General features: G+C 43.3%; 1 protein-coding gene across 1 annotated transcript in view; it reads right to left on the minus strand.

Moving 5' to 3' along the window:
* Positions 1-16,566, minus strand: part of ADSS2 (adenylosuccinate synthase 2) — a 35,441-nt gene extending 18,875 nt beyond the window's left edge. The window contains exons 1-3 of the mRNA XM_068676365.1: positions 16,201-16,566; positions 2,884-2,986; positions 396-464 (exon numbers count right to left, since the gene is read on the minus strand). Of these exons, the coding sequence (XP_068532466.1) occupies positions 396-464; positions 2,884-2,986; positions 16,201-16,533 (505 nt within the window). The 5' untranslated portion in view covers positions 16,534-16,566. The remainder of the gene's footprint in view (positions 1-395; positions 465-2,883; positions 2,987-16,200) is intronic.
* Between the last annotated feature and the right edge of the window lie 421 nt (positions 16,567-16,987).

The following is a 16,987-nucleotide window of genomic DNA, read 5'->3' on the forward strand; positions in this document are numbered from 1 at the left end:
CAAATAAAGGATTTCTATTGCATTTGTTTGCATTACCATGCGCTGTCAAAACATATGTTAAGATTGCAAGAGGTAGCATGTCTACAAACTGGTAACACACTTTAAAAAGTTGTTTTACTTATTAAGCTCACTGCTTTAAGCAACAAAGTATGTCTGCAGATAATTCATATTTAGAACATGTTCTGTTCTTAAACAGTACAGAGATTCTTTTTTCCCATCTATACTTCCCATCAGGACCCTACGTTTTTTTGATAAGGCTCCTGTCAGGAACTAGCAGGTAAATGCAGTTCTGGAAAAAGTTATCGAATGTAACCTCTGCAGAGACATTCTCTATCTAAATCTTTTGATGAAGTGTCCACAAACTACTTTAGAGTAGTAAAACTTAGTTTTCTCACCTTTTCCTTTCTTTAAATTTTTTTCAGCTTCTTCAAAGAGCCCTGGCAAATGAATTACAACACCGTTTCCTGAAGAAAATCATCAGACAAAATTTAATGAATTACACTGAACATGGAAAAATAGTATTTCAACAAATTCAAAGACACTTCATGTTCTGTATACAATGTATTTAAGTTTTTAATCTTTCAGTAAATTGCTAAGAATGAAAGTTGTAACATATCTTTAAAAGACTAACTTATACTCAACGTATGCATCTTTAACTACCTGCATTGAACCTTTTTATTAAGCTTAATAAACTTTCAGTTTAGATCACGACAAACAGTTACAGCATTGTGGGACAGTTCAGAATGCAACTTCCTCTTCCTCATTTCTAAAATTAACTTCCCTCTTTGCACTTCACGTTAATCACCCAATTGTTTTTAAAAGCTTAGCACATTTCTAGCATCATTATAAATGTTAGCACTCCCTCAGGCACTTTCCATCTGTAAATAGACAGTGTATTCCATGCGCAGAGTTCAGGTTGTTAACAGACTAGCAGAATTAATATGGAAAAGGCTCCATCAAAAGCAAGCACACTGTCCTACAGGAAGCAGAGATTTACCACACTGACAAATTGCTCAGGAAGACTGCTAGCTCATACAGTTAGCCAGTATCAGCGAGTGCTTTAAGAAGCACTTCTACATACAGTATTGAATCATCTTAAGGTCATGCCAAACACAGTAGATTTGAAGCAACCAGTATAACAAAATACCTACTATTGTCATGAACGGACTTGCCATTTGAAATTATATGCAAATCACCTAATTTCACAGATAAAAGCATTCTAAACACTGAAATACAAACTATTTAAGACTTCTTTGTTATACTTTTCAGCATATAATCCTAATCAATCATAATAACCTATTATAATACTCTAACCTTTCTGTCCTTCCCCAACACTTTCCCCCCTTTTTCTTTTAATTATAAACCTTTTCAGTGGAATCCTAAACCTGACCGATTTTCTTCTTCTACTAAATACAACAGAACCACCAAGAGAGTTTTTAAGTTCAAGTCAGACTTCAAAGCAGCTAGAACAGCAAACTTCAGAATAGACAGGCCAAGAGATAGATGGGAGACAGATACAAAAAGATTTGCAAAAAGCTCTCTCCTGCCCACTGTACTTCTACAGGATCTAGTGTTTTCTACCTGACCTCGAGTCCAGCACACAGAACATGGCAAATGGACATTTCTTTTTCCACTGTTTTGCAGCAATAACTTTTAAAAGAAATGTAATACAGTAAGACACCAAAATAGAATAATAGTAGTATCATCTGCCACAGCTCCCCAAACCAGGAGTAGTTAACTACCCAACCTCCCCCCTGTCAGCTGGGATCTATGCCTGTTGGCCCAGTTTCCATAGAAAGTACTAGACAGGGCCAGTTAATCCAAAACTACCCCACTGCCAAGTCACACTGTAGCAGCTGAAAGGAGGCACAATCAATGACAAATTCCCATCAGGAATGGTGCTAATGCTAACTGGAAGCACACAGTTACTACAAACTGGTCCTAATAATTCAGCGGGTATCGTTTATGAATCAAACTACTTACTGACAGATGCACTTTAGTTGCTGTGCTCTTTAGCAAAATGTCAATGAGCACTTACTCAAAAATTATCATAAAAACAGGCTGGAAATGGATAGGTCATATAGCCTTTAAGTAACCTAGAAACTAACCAGATCTGTGAAAGAGCACACAAACATACACAGTTATAATGCTGTGTAGGACTTTCTATATTTACCTGCATCTTTAGAAGGAAACTTTAAGGGCTATACAACATTATTAAGAAGTTTGGTTATACAAGTAATTTGAGGAAAAGTAGGACCAGATTCCAAGAGCAAAAGGAAGGTAAGTATGTTGGTATGGAGCAACAGATAGTACAATCTAAACCTCCTTTCGGAAGGCAAATAGATCATAGATCCTGACATTGCTTAGTAATGCCACAACCCCAAACCTAATGCAGTCTCTTGAAAAGACCTTTTGACAAGATCTATATAGTGCATAAATCTTCTTGGATTCAGCATTCCTTTTACATTCCAGTGGAAAAGGAAGGAAAGATTTATGTTGCTGTAAGTACTGGTACTCATTTAGGAGGGCTGAAGACTGAAACAGAGGAGGAATTGCGAGAATAAAAGAAATAATTAGAAAAAAATCAGATGGAAGGGGAAGGGACAACGAAGATACACTGGGTAGATAGCCATTTGCATTGATACGCCAGATAAGAACAAAAACGACCTAAGACAATAAAACACCCATAATCTAAAATTCATGATTGAGTTAAGTCAATATTAACAAGGTAGTAGAATTACAAGCAAAGCTCAAGCCCCTGGGAATGAGGAAAAAGTGTCTTAATCCTGTATGCCCTCAGGCATACTTTGTTATTTATTTTAGTATGTCCAAAGTTTGTCACTACATTATTGTCCATTTTTGTTTCAGAAATGGACCACTTACCAATGAATGCCGTGACTTTTGGATTGATGATCCCACTTGGCAGAAGATGGAAGTCATACTCCACAGAATCCACAACAACTGTATGCCCTGCATTATTGCCTCCCTGAGGGAAAAAAGAAAAAGTATTAATAGTTCTTGATACGGAAGACAAATGAAGACACAGTACAGACAGGGAATAAACTCGTTCCACCTCCAACTCCGCAGCTTTCATTTTGCTGCTGATAAAAGATCTACATGAAATGTTCCTCACCCAGGCAATCTGCTCGACTTGGTTTGTCAAACTTGACAATTTTCACATGAATATTGTCATAGAGATTTTTGGATGATATCGTGGTTCATAAAGGTACAAATGCTTTGGAGTACGATGTTTCTAGAAGTTATCGTACAGAAACATGAACATTCTAGAATGTGTAAACATTTCTAAAAGCATTCAACAGTTTTGTTTGTTTCCTATTACATTTAGGAAAATATAAGTATTAAAAGTCAAACTGCAACCCTAGCAAAGAAAAACAAAAACCCAAAAACAGTTAAACTGGGTATGTGAAACCATTAGGGAGGATGCGTGCTGCGGGTTGGCAACGTGCATGCTTCTTGTTCTGAATTTGTGGTTCTGTCTTTTGCCGATTGTTTTTCACAGAAAAGCATTCAAAGTTGACTAGTTCACTCTACACCTCCTCAGCTGGTACACGGTATTTGTATCTGAAGTCTGCTGTTAAGGAGTGAATCTAAAGGTACCTAAGATAACCGTGGGTTTTCCAAGTTACAGGAGACCACTTGTACCAACTAGCACTCAGTGTTCCTACCTTTTTTGATTACCATGAAGCATGAGAGCATTAAGAGATTTATTAAACTGCGAAATAACATCCAAAACACAAAAGGAGCCTGTGTCCAAGTCTCAAAGAGGGTCAGGATAGGCTTATGAAACTAACAAAGATTATGAAATAGTTACCGAATATCCCCTGTTCTCATTTGCTGTGCTTTTGAAAATAAGCTTACACTCTCTTGTGACCAAATCATTTGTGCAAGACAAGGTTACACACAAAACAGTCCTGTTTGCCGTAACCACAGGAATATTTACAGGCATTTTACACAAAGTGCTTTGTTCAAGAAAAGACAATGGAAAGACGTAATATTCCAAGCCTTTTTTCAATACAAGACAAACTGAAGAAAGGCATTATATGAAAAGAAGAAAGAAATTTGAAATATTAAGCCATGGAATTATAAACCTGAAATATTTCACAGTAGTTTATCACAGAAGATCTTTTGTAAACAATGGACTCAAAAGCTATTCACTACTTCGGCAACATTCAAAAAGCATGAAAACAATACAAAAAGTCATTCATCCGACATTACAAATAACAAATATTCTTAGCCCTCAAACCTCTCTGCAAGTATATAAACACATGCTGTGAGTAAATGTTATCTCAGTGAGGTCAGCAATGAAACTTCTTACTATTTCAGCATTATTTGAGGACTTAACACCAGTCCCATCTCCTTTGGGAACAGAAGGATGCCTTACAAACTCACACAAAGTTGAGATGAATTTGTAACATGTTACAGAGTTTTCCCAAGCAGTACCTTGAAGTGGTGAAGATTTCTGGACACGGATGGCTTTCCCTGCAAGTGATCTGACTTAACCACAGAAAGCCAAATTTTGCATTCACAACATATGAAACATATTAGTTGTATAAACAAAGCAAGTCATCCAAGGTTATTCTTTTAAGAAAATAATGAAACATTGGCCAGCCTGCTCGAGTAGGGTATTCAGGAGGGAGACCCAGAGCGTGTAAATCATCAGAACATAGCTGCTGGGTTTTAGTGGTGTCCAGACTTTTCCCTTGCACTGCTGAATGACGTCAAGATACACAGAGGTGTGTTGTTTCTGTGCTTGTTTAAAAATACCCTGACATAGTGGCTGACAGAATTAAAATGGTATTTTACCCTTTAAACCCTGAACTACGTGTACAGCACAGCTCATACTTCATCGAGAAGCAAGCTGGTTACCCACGTTATATAAACTTCACCATCTTTGCTATTAGCAGCTGTGCTTTAAGGGATTTTGCTAGAAACTAAAGCAAAAAACCTCAGCACTGTGATGAATCACCACTTGACTACACTCTTAGGCCATGCTCAAGGTTTCCTAACGCTTGTTTTCAGCTTATACTCAAATTTCAGTCCCAGAATTCAGTTGTATTATGACAATGCCCGCAGCATGAAAGGATTTGATCCCAGAAGTGCTGTTGTTATCAGGTGCCTGGTAGAACAATTGCTAGGTAGGACTGTCTGGTCAGTCCACACCCTGCTTTGGGCATCATTCCATAAAACGGTTTCACTTATTTCAATTTTTTTTCCATTTCAAACTGTGTATTAGGAGAACACTACAAAAGCAGCATTCAATTAATTGAGTCTTCAAAACGTTGATTTACAGGTAAGCCCTAACCTAACACAGAAGAGCAAGTGTACAGTTACACAGTTAGGAATTGTATATTAAGAGAATAATTCACACTACACTCAAAGTGAAGTACTAGTAAAGTGTGCCTGTGCTCATATTGCACCCAGCCGTAATAAACATTTCTACTTACAAACACTTGAACTCAGAGTTTGAGTGGCAGGGGGGTTGTTGAGTTTTGGGTTTGGTGTGTTTAGGATTTTCCTTGGTGGAAGTTCCCCTACCCCTCACCCCCAACCCAGAAACTGCTGATAACACCAACATCTTCACAACTATTGCCTCTGGGATTAATTCAAGGTAGAAACTGATGAAGTCACTTCTGGCATCAGTCCTTTCCATCCCTATTTCTCTCCTCCTCCCTCACCATGCTAATCCAAAAGGGATCAGTTAGATCATTCAAGCTAACACTCCTCTGATTAAAGTATTTAAACATTAATGAAGTACTCCTAACTGGGTTTAACTAATAGTGAAAATAAATAACACGGTTTATGCCCAAATAAATTTCACTACATCGTATAAAGCTTTTGCCAGAGGGAAATAAAGACACAGAAGTCATTTCTTGAGGTTGGCAATACTTTCTGATAAACTGCGTACAGTGTCTGTCTACCATAACTCGGTAACCCGGGTTCCCAAACTGGGAGAATTTTCTCCCAGCCACATGAAATCTGAAACACCTACCTTGGGCTGACACAGACAGAGAAAGACCAGAAGGTGTTCCTGCTCTGTGTGGACCACACCACGTGCACGTGGCAGCAGCTCCTTTACCCTTCCTCATTGCACAACAGCACAGTTCCTTCAGCTGAGCCAGGCAGAAGCACCACAGTCAGCGTACTCACCCACTGGGGCACGGCAACCCTGGCTTTAGTTACCGATAGGAAAGGGCTGAGGAGAGGAAAAAATGACTTCTTATACATGGGAGGCACAGTAAGGCACCAGCAGCACTCTGAGCATCGAACCTAACGGGGATGCTTCCCTCCCGTTCTGCAGAAAGGTGGCACTGGGAGCCCCTCTGGAAGCTGGGACGCAGGCTGTGGAGAAGGTCAGGCAGCCAAGGCACAGTTGGCTTTGCCAGAGTAAAGAAAGAATATGATGTGGATATAAAAAAAAAAAAAGAAGACAGAAAATAGAGAATCAAGAAGAAATAGTGTGACATACTGAGGGAACATCTAACAAAGACTGAAATATCTGTCTAGGTTACTACTAGGCTACTCAGGTAAGAATATAAGCGATCTTCTCCCTGACACCCTAATAAAGCTGAGAAGAAAGAGACTTATTTATTTATTTATCTCCATCAATGCACAGCACTGCATATTTTTGGCATACTCTGAGGTTTCCAAAATTTGATTTTCAGGAGTCAGCAGTCTTCTTAGCACTGTATTTTAAGGAAGGCTTATGAAAAGATAAAAGCATTTAGTTCGTTTGTCCTTACATTATTTTTCCCCCTTACTCCTTTCCTTACCCTATTTTTCCCCCTCACATCTTTTAACTCACTATTTGGAACAGCTCTTCTCTTCTCCCATTACAGATTCATCGGTGCTGAAAGGATCAGCCCTTTCAGCAAGCAGCCCAAAGCTTTACCAAATTACAATGTTAAATTGCATCTCAAGTAGGATTTCCTTAACTTTTCAACCGCTATGAGCATGGACTTTGCATTACAGTTTTGCCCTTTCTTAATTTTTGACTTTTCCTTGTAGTCCATACCTGGTAGCACCACTGCTCCCCAAGGCTGGCTTCAGGACTGGTTTGCAGTTTTCCAGTTGCTGCCAGCACTTCTGTGAGCAGTTCCAGCAGGAACTGCCACCAGGTGACACTGAACTTCTGTGCTGAGAATGCGGGGGAAACACGAGCTTGCTCAGAAAGAAACATGAACCTAACACCTCTTTTTTCCCCAACAACATGTTTGACCAGCTCACACAGCCGTGAAGATGAGGATCAGAGAAATAGCTCTTTAATCATAGATTTAATGTAAAAACCAAAAGCAAAACAAACAAAACCATCCTCAGCTATGAAAGCTCCTTATTAGTATTCCTTAAAAAGTATGGTTTTTAAACTTCTGTGTACATCCAGCTCAAAAGGGTGCCAATTGGATCAGAAAAGATAAGTTTCTATTTATTTGGAGATGCAGAGCAAAAGTCATGAACAAGCATCAACCTACTCATTTCAGTGTATGGATTTAGTCTGAAGTCTTTTTAGTTTGATGCTGTTGGATGAACAATTTAAAATCCTACTGAGACCCAGCAGCCTTTTTTTTTTCCCTTTTGTGATAATATGACTATTAAATTATGCTATTATTTTAGAGTATTTTATGTCATTAAGTAGAAATGGAATAGTGAACATCAGATTAGGCTTAAGATCACTATCCAATCTATAATATTTAAGCAAAACCTGTTGTTGTAAGATAACTAATTGCGTAAGCTTTTTAAAAAGGCATTATTCCAATGTCACTAGCGCAGTATGCTTAAATCACCTGCTTGAAAAAGCTTCTGATCCCTAGCCACCAGCTGGTAATCCTGAAATATCCAAGCTATTCAGCATGGAGAACAGCTAAGTATACAGGAATCTGATGGAAAGGTGCACACTAATAGACAAATTATCACACCAGTACAGTTGGAATGCCAGCAGTCACGGTCCCAAAACCCCTTATTTACCTCCCTTCCAGAAGCCTCGCTCCAAAAAAACCAAAAAACAATTCTTCTGAAGTATTACTTTCAGAGTAGTACTATGCCCAGATAGATTTAAAAACAAAAAAAAAAAAAAAGGGGGGGGGGGAGAGAGAAGGGAGTGCCTCCAACCTGTTGAAGAAGATTAAGTAGCCTAAAAATCCTTCCCAGTGTAAGCACCACACCCACGAATCTACATCCAGGTATTCCACATCGATAAGCTGGTCGGTGCTACGCACCAAGCCAGACGCTGCTATGAATGTACCTCTCCTGGCCAACCCAAACAGGATCGGTCACACGTGCAGAGAGGGGGCATACGATAGCAAAGGCAGCTACATGCATTGTACATCTGGGAGCCGTTTGATAAACATGCTTAGGTAACACCCTGTTTGCACTGGTGTTGTATGCCTGGAGATACTAATTTTGAAGGGAAAGGTCATTATCTGCTAGCTGACATTCTACTGGAAACAAACCTGAGTTTTCAGTAAATCAAACAAGTGACTGCCGCCAGCCAAAAACCACTTTTTAGGGACTGGAAGGCAGTACTTGCTGCAAGCAGCACACACACAGCAGTACCAGTGTCACATCATGATCAAGACAGTAACACTACAAAATACACTGAGGATAAATCAACAGTATCAGAGAGGACTACATTTCAAACACACTGACTGAACTGTATTTCTATTAGGACACCTATGGCAATTTTAAAGTAAAGTACATCAGCATTCCCCCTGCCTATGCAAAATGGCTTGTTTTCTCATACATTCTAGCTACAGTTTTTAAATGTCTTAACTAGCAGTTAAAATATTTGGGGTAAAGAACTAGACAGAGTTTGGAGTAATATTGTATACGTACCTGACTACAGCTTCATGATTTTTTCCTTACTCTGAAGGCAACTTTCAGGACACCTCAAAAGGCATGTTCTAGAACCAAACCAGTAGACTTAGAAGAATGTATGAACAATCTCTAAGCAAAACAGCCTGCTCACTGTGAACCTTCCTCTAGGGCAAGAGCTCCTCAGCTCGTCATGTTCCATCCACGCATAACAGCTTCCAGACGTAGAAAGCACGGAAAAGGAGCTCTCATAATATCCAACAGCCATTTTTTCCCCTGGAATTGCATTGCTGTATTGGCCAGAAGATCCCAAGGAACTGAACTGATATTCCTTGTATGTTGAGCTGATTCACTCGACAAAGAAGGACCGATTATTTGGGGGAGAGTTATTAGACGATAATTTAACAAAGTTAATTTAACAAAACAGCCATGACTTATATCTGCCTTCAGAAAGTCTGATTGATAACTGCTTCACCAGTCTCTGCATCATGACCTTTAGTGTCAGGATTGAAGAGATTTCCTCTTAGATACAGCAATTATTTTCTTGTTAAATTAAGATAACGCAAGAAAGTTCATTAGCTAAGACTTCAGGTTTAGTGTGCTTTATCAACCACTACCAAAACTCAGCTAAAGAAATACTGACTCTGAAATAAATGGCTGTTTGTTGGGGTGTTCATTTCTTTTCCTGTTTGTTTTTTTTTTGTTGCTTGTTTGCTAAATATGCAGGTACAAACACAGTGTTTCCTAAGAAGTCATTACTTAGCTTTCCATAAATATATTTCAACAATAATAGTAATATTCACCAAGGACATAAAAAAATTAAACTGAAACAATAATGTATTTGGTGTCAACTGCAGCCATCAGTGAGCATCTTTTAGGTTGGATATTAGGAAGAACTTCTTTACCAAAAGGGTTGTCAGGCATTGGAATGGGCTGCCCAGGGAAGTGGTTCAGTCATCATCCCTGGAGGTCTTTAAAAGATGTTTAGATGTAGAGCTTAGGGATACAGCTTAGTGGAGGACTTGTTAGTGTTAGACCAGAGGTTGGACTGGGCGATCTTGGAGGTCTCTTCCAACCTAGGTGATGCTGTGATTCTGTCTGCTAACTTAAGAGCTCCTCTGAAGCCAAGTGAAGCCAGCCATTGAGGAAGCACGGAATCACATTTTCTGAGAAGACTCCAAAAATGATATAAAGCCATATTCAACGGCTTACAGGAAAATCCTGAAGTAGAACATTCCTCTGATGAGCTTGCTCAGGGGAAGTCCCTTGCTCCTGGCTTTATAGCCAATCTCGCTGACTTACCTGAAAACCACCCACAGGACTTCACTGCTTGTCCTTCCAGCTTATGAAAAGGATTTGCAGCAACTCTATTTTCCTAGTATATGGACTCTTCTAAGAAAAACGTACACACTTACTTACTCTGTCACTCAGTGAAGACCCTCGCTCTGAAGATTATGAAGCTCATTATAGCTTAACATACTTTTTTCCTTTTTTCTTTTAAGTGCAGCCTAACAGGAAACATTAGTGTACCAACCCAGATAACCAGCAAAACGGAAAAAGGAAAGCGGTGTTGCTTGTTCACAAACTGAAAGTAAAACATGATTTCTCTTAAGAAAAAAAAAAAAGACTGATTTTTAAAGCCTTGGTGTTGAGCACCAAGAATAAAAGGAAATTCATGCTATGTGCACTAGCCAAGGAAGTCTAAGCTTAAGTGTACGGCATGTTCAATATACACAAGGAGAATATGCACTGAAGGAGCACAGGAAAAAAAACACATTTTTAAAAACATTTTCCAGCACATATCTTCATAAAGTCAAAGCAGCCTAGACATTGGTACAGTAACCAGAGCACTTCAGCCTGCTATGAACAGGAGAGGAGAGCAGTTCTCGATGCCTCACCACACCAGCACCCTCAGAACTACCTGGCCCACGTTACTGCAACTTCACCCCACAGCTGAAGAACGCAGAAAAAAAGATTTATTAAAAAAGCAGACTGAAATTACTATTAAAATCATACTGTGAATGGCTCTCTGTACCGACATTAAACTCTGAATTATTTAAAGCAGCCCTGAAATACCACGATACGCACTTCAGAGACCCCAAAAGCCTATGATGACAATCAGTGGCTTTTCTTATGACATGGTAATGCCAAAATCAGGATGCCCCCGGGTAGAGCAAAGAAGTCTTTCAAGTTATCTCCTCTAGAACAGAAATTAGTTGTCTGTTTTAAAGCGATGTTATCTTATGCCTCCATTAAGAAAGAAGTCATACGCTCCCTCGAGCTCTCCCTGTTGGAGGGGTGTGTACATGCGCAAGCATATTTTATTTTATTTTTTTTAACAGTTGACTTTTATTGCCACCACATTCCAGCATTAATTTTCACCTTGGGGCAACCACTGTTGTTTTTGAGCTAGTAATGCAAGTGACTGCCAAGTCGGGCAAGAAGCAAGTCAATGTTGCTTTGGCATCATATGGTTGTAAACACTTTCATTTAACTCTTAGATGGAAAGCCAAAAATAGATTCAAAGAAAGGATACTACCACTACTAAAAATGTACTTTTTTTTTTTCCCTTCCTGCCACAATCAGCTTCTTGGAATGCTGAGAACACCTCTAGCAAGCTGATCAGAGGCTGTCTCATCCTTAACCTCCACTACATACCCTCACATAACAGAACTGGCAATCACTAAACTGTTTGCTTCTCATTTTAAACCATATTGCCAAAAATCTAGCTTCAGCTTCAGGTTGCCAACCACACCTCCACCAAGGCGCAGATAACAAATTCACTGCCTCACATCTCTGATGTTTGTGATTAATTTCTTGCCTCTTTACCCCCTCTCCAAAAAAAATGAATGCGTGGTTATCAAACTGTACTACATAACCTACTCCTGGATTTCAATATAAACGACATTCAGCATCTGGCAATTATCTTTGTTGGTATTTATGCCAATCAACTCATGTTTGTAAGAGCTGAACCTATTTCAAGGAGCCATCATGTTACATGCTTAACTTTTCAACTTCCTGAAAGTTTGGCCAGACTTCAGAAATCTTTGAATGTGTAGTACAAGAACTAGTGCATCAGAACAAGATCAAGAGTGTGGTTTGAGGCAAATATGACAGCCTACACACAGCCTTATTTGTTAGAAAAAAACAGGCAACTGTTTGAAAGAAAACATTAATTTTACTGAAAAGTAAAAGCCCAAGTTTCTTTCACCCACCTAAGAAAACTGTATGTTTCTCTGTGTTGACAGAGCTAGCTCTGAGGAACTAAGACAGGAACATGGTCTTTGGAAAGGCTCTTCAGAACTAGCTTCAGCTTGGTTTCACCTGATTTGCAAAACCCTACATTGTTGCAATGCCTTACATGTACTAAGTAGGGGACAGATTTTATTACGCGAATCTTCATTCAAGTCCAGAATAAAGGCCAATCTATCCCTAAGAGATAAAAGAGGCCTAGTGAGGCAGGCTGATACTGAACAAGAAAAATGCTGAAAGCACAGTCCAGTGCTATGTTGCTTCAATGCACAAAAAAAAAAAAAAAAAACAGTTTGAAACAGTTTGCTACATCTCACAGCAACAGAGTTAAGAAGGGATACAAGAAACAAAAAGCGACTTTGGGAATACACTTATTTGAAATTTCACTAAGCTGCTACAGAGCACTGCATCTGAGCCCACCAAATGAAAACAGCGAGATGTAACAACAGCAAGAGGGACAGAGCAGTAAGCAACCAGCAGCTCGAGGTGCAATTTGTTCCCTCGTACTGTTAAGATCTCCTGCTAATGGCACAAGCTTTATGAATGGGGAAATGGGGTTTCAGCTGCCCTCCTGTGTGAAACTGACAGTTTCAGCGCTCGCCACAAGCAGAGGTCACCTGTCAGGGATGCTCCATGCGGGTCGGTGCAGCGTGTGACTCACTCATGCGGCAGGCTCATCCCGCTGACCTCTCTCCTCACCAGCACGCACCACTGGCACGCTGCCGGCCGCTGCAAGGTCCACAGGCGCACCCAGAGCTTCAGCTGGACGCCACGTATCGAACGCCTGACCAGCTGAAAAAGCAGCAGCTGCTATAGATAGCTATTGATCCTGCTATTCCCAGCCCCGCGCGGCCTGACAAACACCTCTTCAGATGAGAGTTTTTAGGAAAAGGGGTTTGGTGGAAGGAAAACACAAAGATTCCTTTTTTTTTTTTTCTGAAATGGATATATGCAGACAAGTGATACAGAGGCATTAGGTCTGAGGACTTATGCAGCAGTCAACTGATCAGTGGCAACCACTTAACCCCAAGAACCTGCCCGCTGACAACTTCTCTCCCGTTGCATTGTAATTGCCGTGCACCAACTGATGAGCAGGGGCATTACCACACAAACTTCTCTGAGGGAGGATTAAGAATCCACACACTGCAGTAACTGCACATTAGTGGTCCGGGGGTAAGAAGTGTGTGACCCCACAGCACGCAGAGCAACGATGGGGAACTACCAGGCAGCAAGCACTGAGATCAGCAGAGGAGATGTGGTAAGAAGCTGCAACTCTGTTCTGCAGTAGTAGTAAGGCGTATGACAGGACTGAAGGAGCAGAAAAATAAGATTCTTTAGGATAACAAGCATAGCTTTATAATAATTTAAGACTTCAAAATCCTATTTACCTGTGTGAATTATGTGCTCCGAATAAATCAGGTACCTCCAGTACTATGAAAAGACAGCAACCAACAAGTCTGCTGATGAAAGGGGTGAATGAGAACTGAACCATGCAGTAAAGACAGCACGGGGTTTTTTTTTGCTGTATCATACACACTGGTACATGGGGCAGGAGTATTAATATTAGAGATACAGTATATTTTTGTACTGTCTTTGTTTTGATAAAATGATTACCTAAAATCATTTGCTTGTATCATTTTGCCATTCCCATATCCATTAACAAATGAAATTTTAGTAATTAAATTCCCTTATTTGGTTCCACTTTGAAATGTAGGAATCAGAACAAGAAATGTTTTCCTTTAACTTTCCATTACCCATGGAATTGATAAAAATACAACGTATGCTTTTAGAAATTGCCAGGTTTGAGAGCAGCAAGGCTAACTGCTTACTAACAGGAACCTGTATCAATAAATTAAAAAAAAAAAAAAAAAAAACACAAAAGCACGTTTTTTCTGGCAACTTCTCCTGAATCTCAAACCTGTTCTTCCTCTATTCTACTGTCTGGACCGTGATTTATGTGATACCAGGTAAACAGACTTTGCTCTGCAAGCCACTGAAGCCCAAATGTAGTTTAAGTGCAGAAGTCTCACAGATGTATTTGCTTTATCAAAAGCATCATTTTACCAGATACCTCTTAGAAGTAAATTAAGACCAATTCAAGCATAACAGTGGAAGAACCAGCACATACTATGCCTATCACGTAGACACGTCATAGCCGCTGGACACAAATTGAGCTTGGTCTGCAAGGTCAGATGTTGCTGAAGCCACAATACTAATTTTAATTTTGATAAATGCAAGTCTGTCTCCTGACAAGGAAATCCCATATTCTTTCTCTAAGCACAAGGGTACTCTCAACAACCTCCAAACCTAAGATAAAACAAGTTTGGGGGTGCTGTCTGGAAGAAGTACAGCCATAATACAGCTTACGACCAGATACACTGGTTTGCCTACTTGTACCTCTTCCAGATGCCACAGTCAGCCAGCCAAACAAATGACTGAAGAAGCCATTAGGACACCTGAGAGTTAGGAGTCAAGAGGGTACAGCCACCGATTTCAGAGTACAACTTCTTGCAATGCCTTTTTTTGCAGGTGTTGTAAAAGTAAACAGTAAACAATCGTCAGTTCTCGGTCAGGACTGTTTTTATGGGCTGCGTCTGCACAGAACCAGGCACAACTGGAAAACCACACCAGAGTTCCCAGAATTTCAATGCAAGTATCATGCAATTTTCTAAGACATCTTAAGCTCTGCTACAACTTACTCAGTCCTTCAGGGAAATAGTTGTATTAACACACTTTCCATAGGAAAGTATTTGGGCTCATCCACAGGTACTCTAGCAACCCTGTGGCACGATGAACAGAAAGAACCATCTTAGAATGAACAGAGTATAACAGTGAAATAAGAATCAGAAGTATGGACTGCAGAAAGCCACAAGTAGCAAGGGTCAGGCAGAGTTGCAATCTTTCTTTATGGATTTGTACTGATATGAAAAGCACAAAAGTCATTTTCACACTCTTGCCTACCAGCGGTAACAAAACCACCAGGGGTATTCTTGCACAACACAGAGCAAGATAGCTTAATAGCTCAGTGCCACAGGAAGAGAACATTCTTATTTTCCCTCCCATTCTAAGATAAGGTCCTTTGTGCTTACCTTGTCCAGGGTTCCTCTTTGCATTAGGCTCCTCTGAGCCAAGTAAACTCAGTTTTGTTTACTAAAACAGTAGAAAGTAAACCCAACCCCAAAAAATAGTTCCCAGCCATTTTGGTGAGTTAAACCAACTTAGTAGAAGCAGTCAAGTGCAAGAGTGAGCACATGGGAGGAGGCCAAGAGCACAGGAGGCCCACCAACAGGAAACGGAAGAAAGGAGGGTGGAAAGAAAAAAAAACTCTCTTTCCTCGCAGCAGCAGCAACAAGCAGTGAGAAATGGCAGGACTGGCCGTGAAACTCAAGCCTGAGATAACATCACAGCTTCGCCCTTTCCTCGATTCCACTGAGCTGGGCGGGAAGGAGTAAGAAATGAGCCGCATCCCCGGCACCCACAGGGGAGCCAGCCTGCCTCCCGCCAGGGCGCCGTGTGGGCACTCACCTGGGCGCCTCCATCTTCTGGGGCCGAGCCGAGCCACCGCGCTCGGTGTCCCTCGCCCCAGGCAGCCCCGCCACATCCCCACATCCCGCTTTATTTCCTCACCAGCCAGGTACGTGAGGGAAGAGCCATTCATTCGCACAGCCGGCTGCCTGCGGGCGCGTCCCTTTACTGCTAAATTGAAGTCTCCCAAGTTCAAGTTCGCGCTCTGCCGGCTGCGGAGCGGGCCGTGCCCGGGGGCAGGCTGAGGGGCAGCGTGCGGGGCTGCTGCGGGCGGCGCTCACACAGCGAGACGCGGCCGAGCCCCGTGCTGCAGGCGGCGCGGGGCCGTGCGGCCAGCGGCAGGGGGACACCCGGCACATGGCCGCTGCTGCCCGGGGAGCCGGGCGACAAGCAGCCTCCCCCGGGGCCGGCTACCTCGCTGCTTCGGCGGGGGCTGCGGGAAGGCTCTGTAAAGGCAGACAAAGGGCGGGCGGCGGCAGCGCCCCGGGCACGCTGCTCCTGCCGCCCGCGGCGCCTCGGGGAGACAAAGGGGCCCCGGGGCACCGCCGGGCCGCGTCCCCCCCCCCGCTCCCTTCTCCTCCCCGGCCCCCTGCTCACCTGGCACCTGCAGACGATGTCGGCGTCCTGCGCCAGCAGGTCCACCACCTTGCCCTTGCCCTCGTCGCCCCACTGCGCGCCCAGCACCACCGTCACCTTGTTGCCGAGGGGCCGGGCGGCGCTCCCCCCGTTGGGCACGGCGGCCGCCGGGGCTCCCTGCTCCGCCATGGCCCGCGCTGCCCCCTCCGGCTGCGGCTCCGCTCCTGGTCCCGGTCCCGGCCCCGCTCCCGGCTGCGGCTGCCGCGGGGCTCCGGGCACATGCGGCAGCGGCAGCGCGCGGCGGCCCCGCTTCCCCCGCCTCCTCCCGGCCGCGCCGCGGTGCCGCTGCCGCATCCAGGCGCCGCCGGCCCCCGCCCCGCCGCTCCCCGCCCTCCCCCGCCGGAGGAGGCCCGGCCCGCCCCGCTCCCCCGGGGAACCGCGAGGCCGCCGCCGCCGCTGCGGGCGGCTTTTGTCCGTCCCTGCCGCCCTCCCCGTTCCCCCAGCCCGCCCGCCGCTTCTCCCGCGCCTCGCAGCGCGGACTACATTGCCCAGCGTGCCCCGCGGCAAGCCCCTCGCAGAGCGCCGCGCGGGGCCGCGCGCGGGGCGTGCTGGGGGTTGTAGGCAGCGCGGGCAGCACCTGTAGCGGGGCGGGGGGTGGCGGCTGTCCCATGCGGCCGCAGCCGTGGCCCTTAGGGGCTGTGGGGCGCGATGAGGGGCCCGGCGCTGCCCCCGCTGCCGCCATGGCCGGGGGGTGAAGCCCCGCCGTGAGGGGCTCCTGGCCGCGGCTCGGGCTGGGGCCTGGTGGCGG

This window comes from Anas acuta, chromosome 3 (genome assembly GCF_963932015.1).
Source record: "Anas acuta chromosome 3, bAnaAcu1.1, whole genome shotgun sequence".
Taxonomy (NCBI): domain Eukaryota; kingdom Metazoa; phylum Chordata; class Aves; order Anseriformes; family Anatidae; genus Anas; species Anas acuta.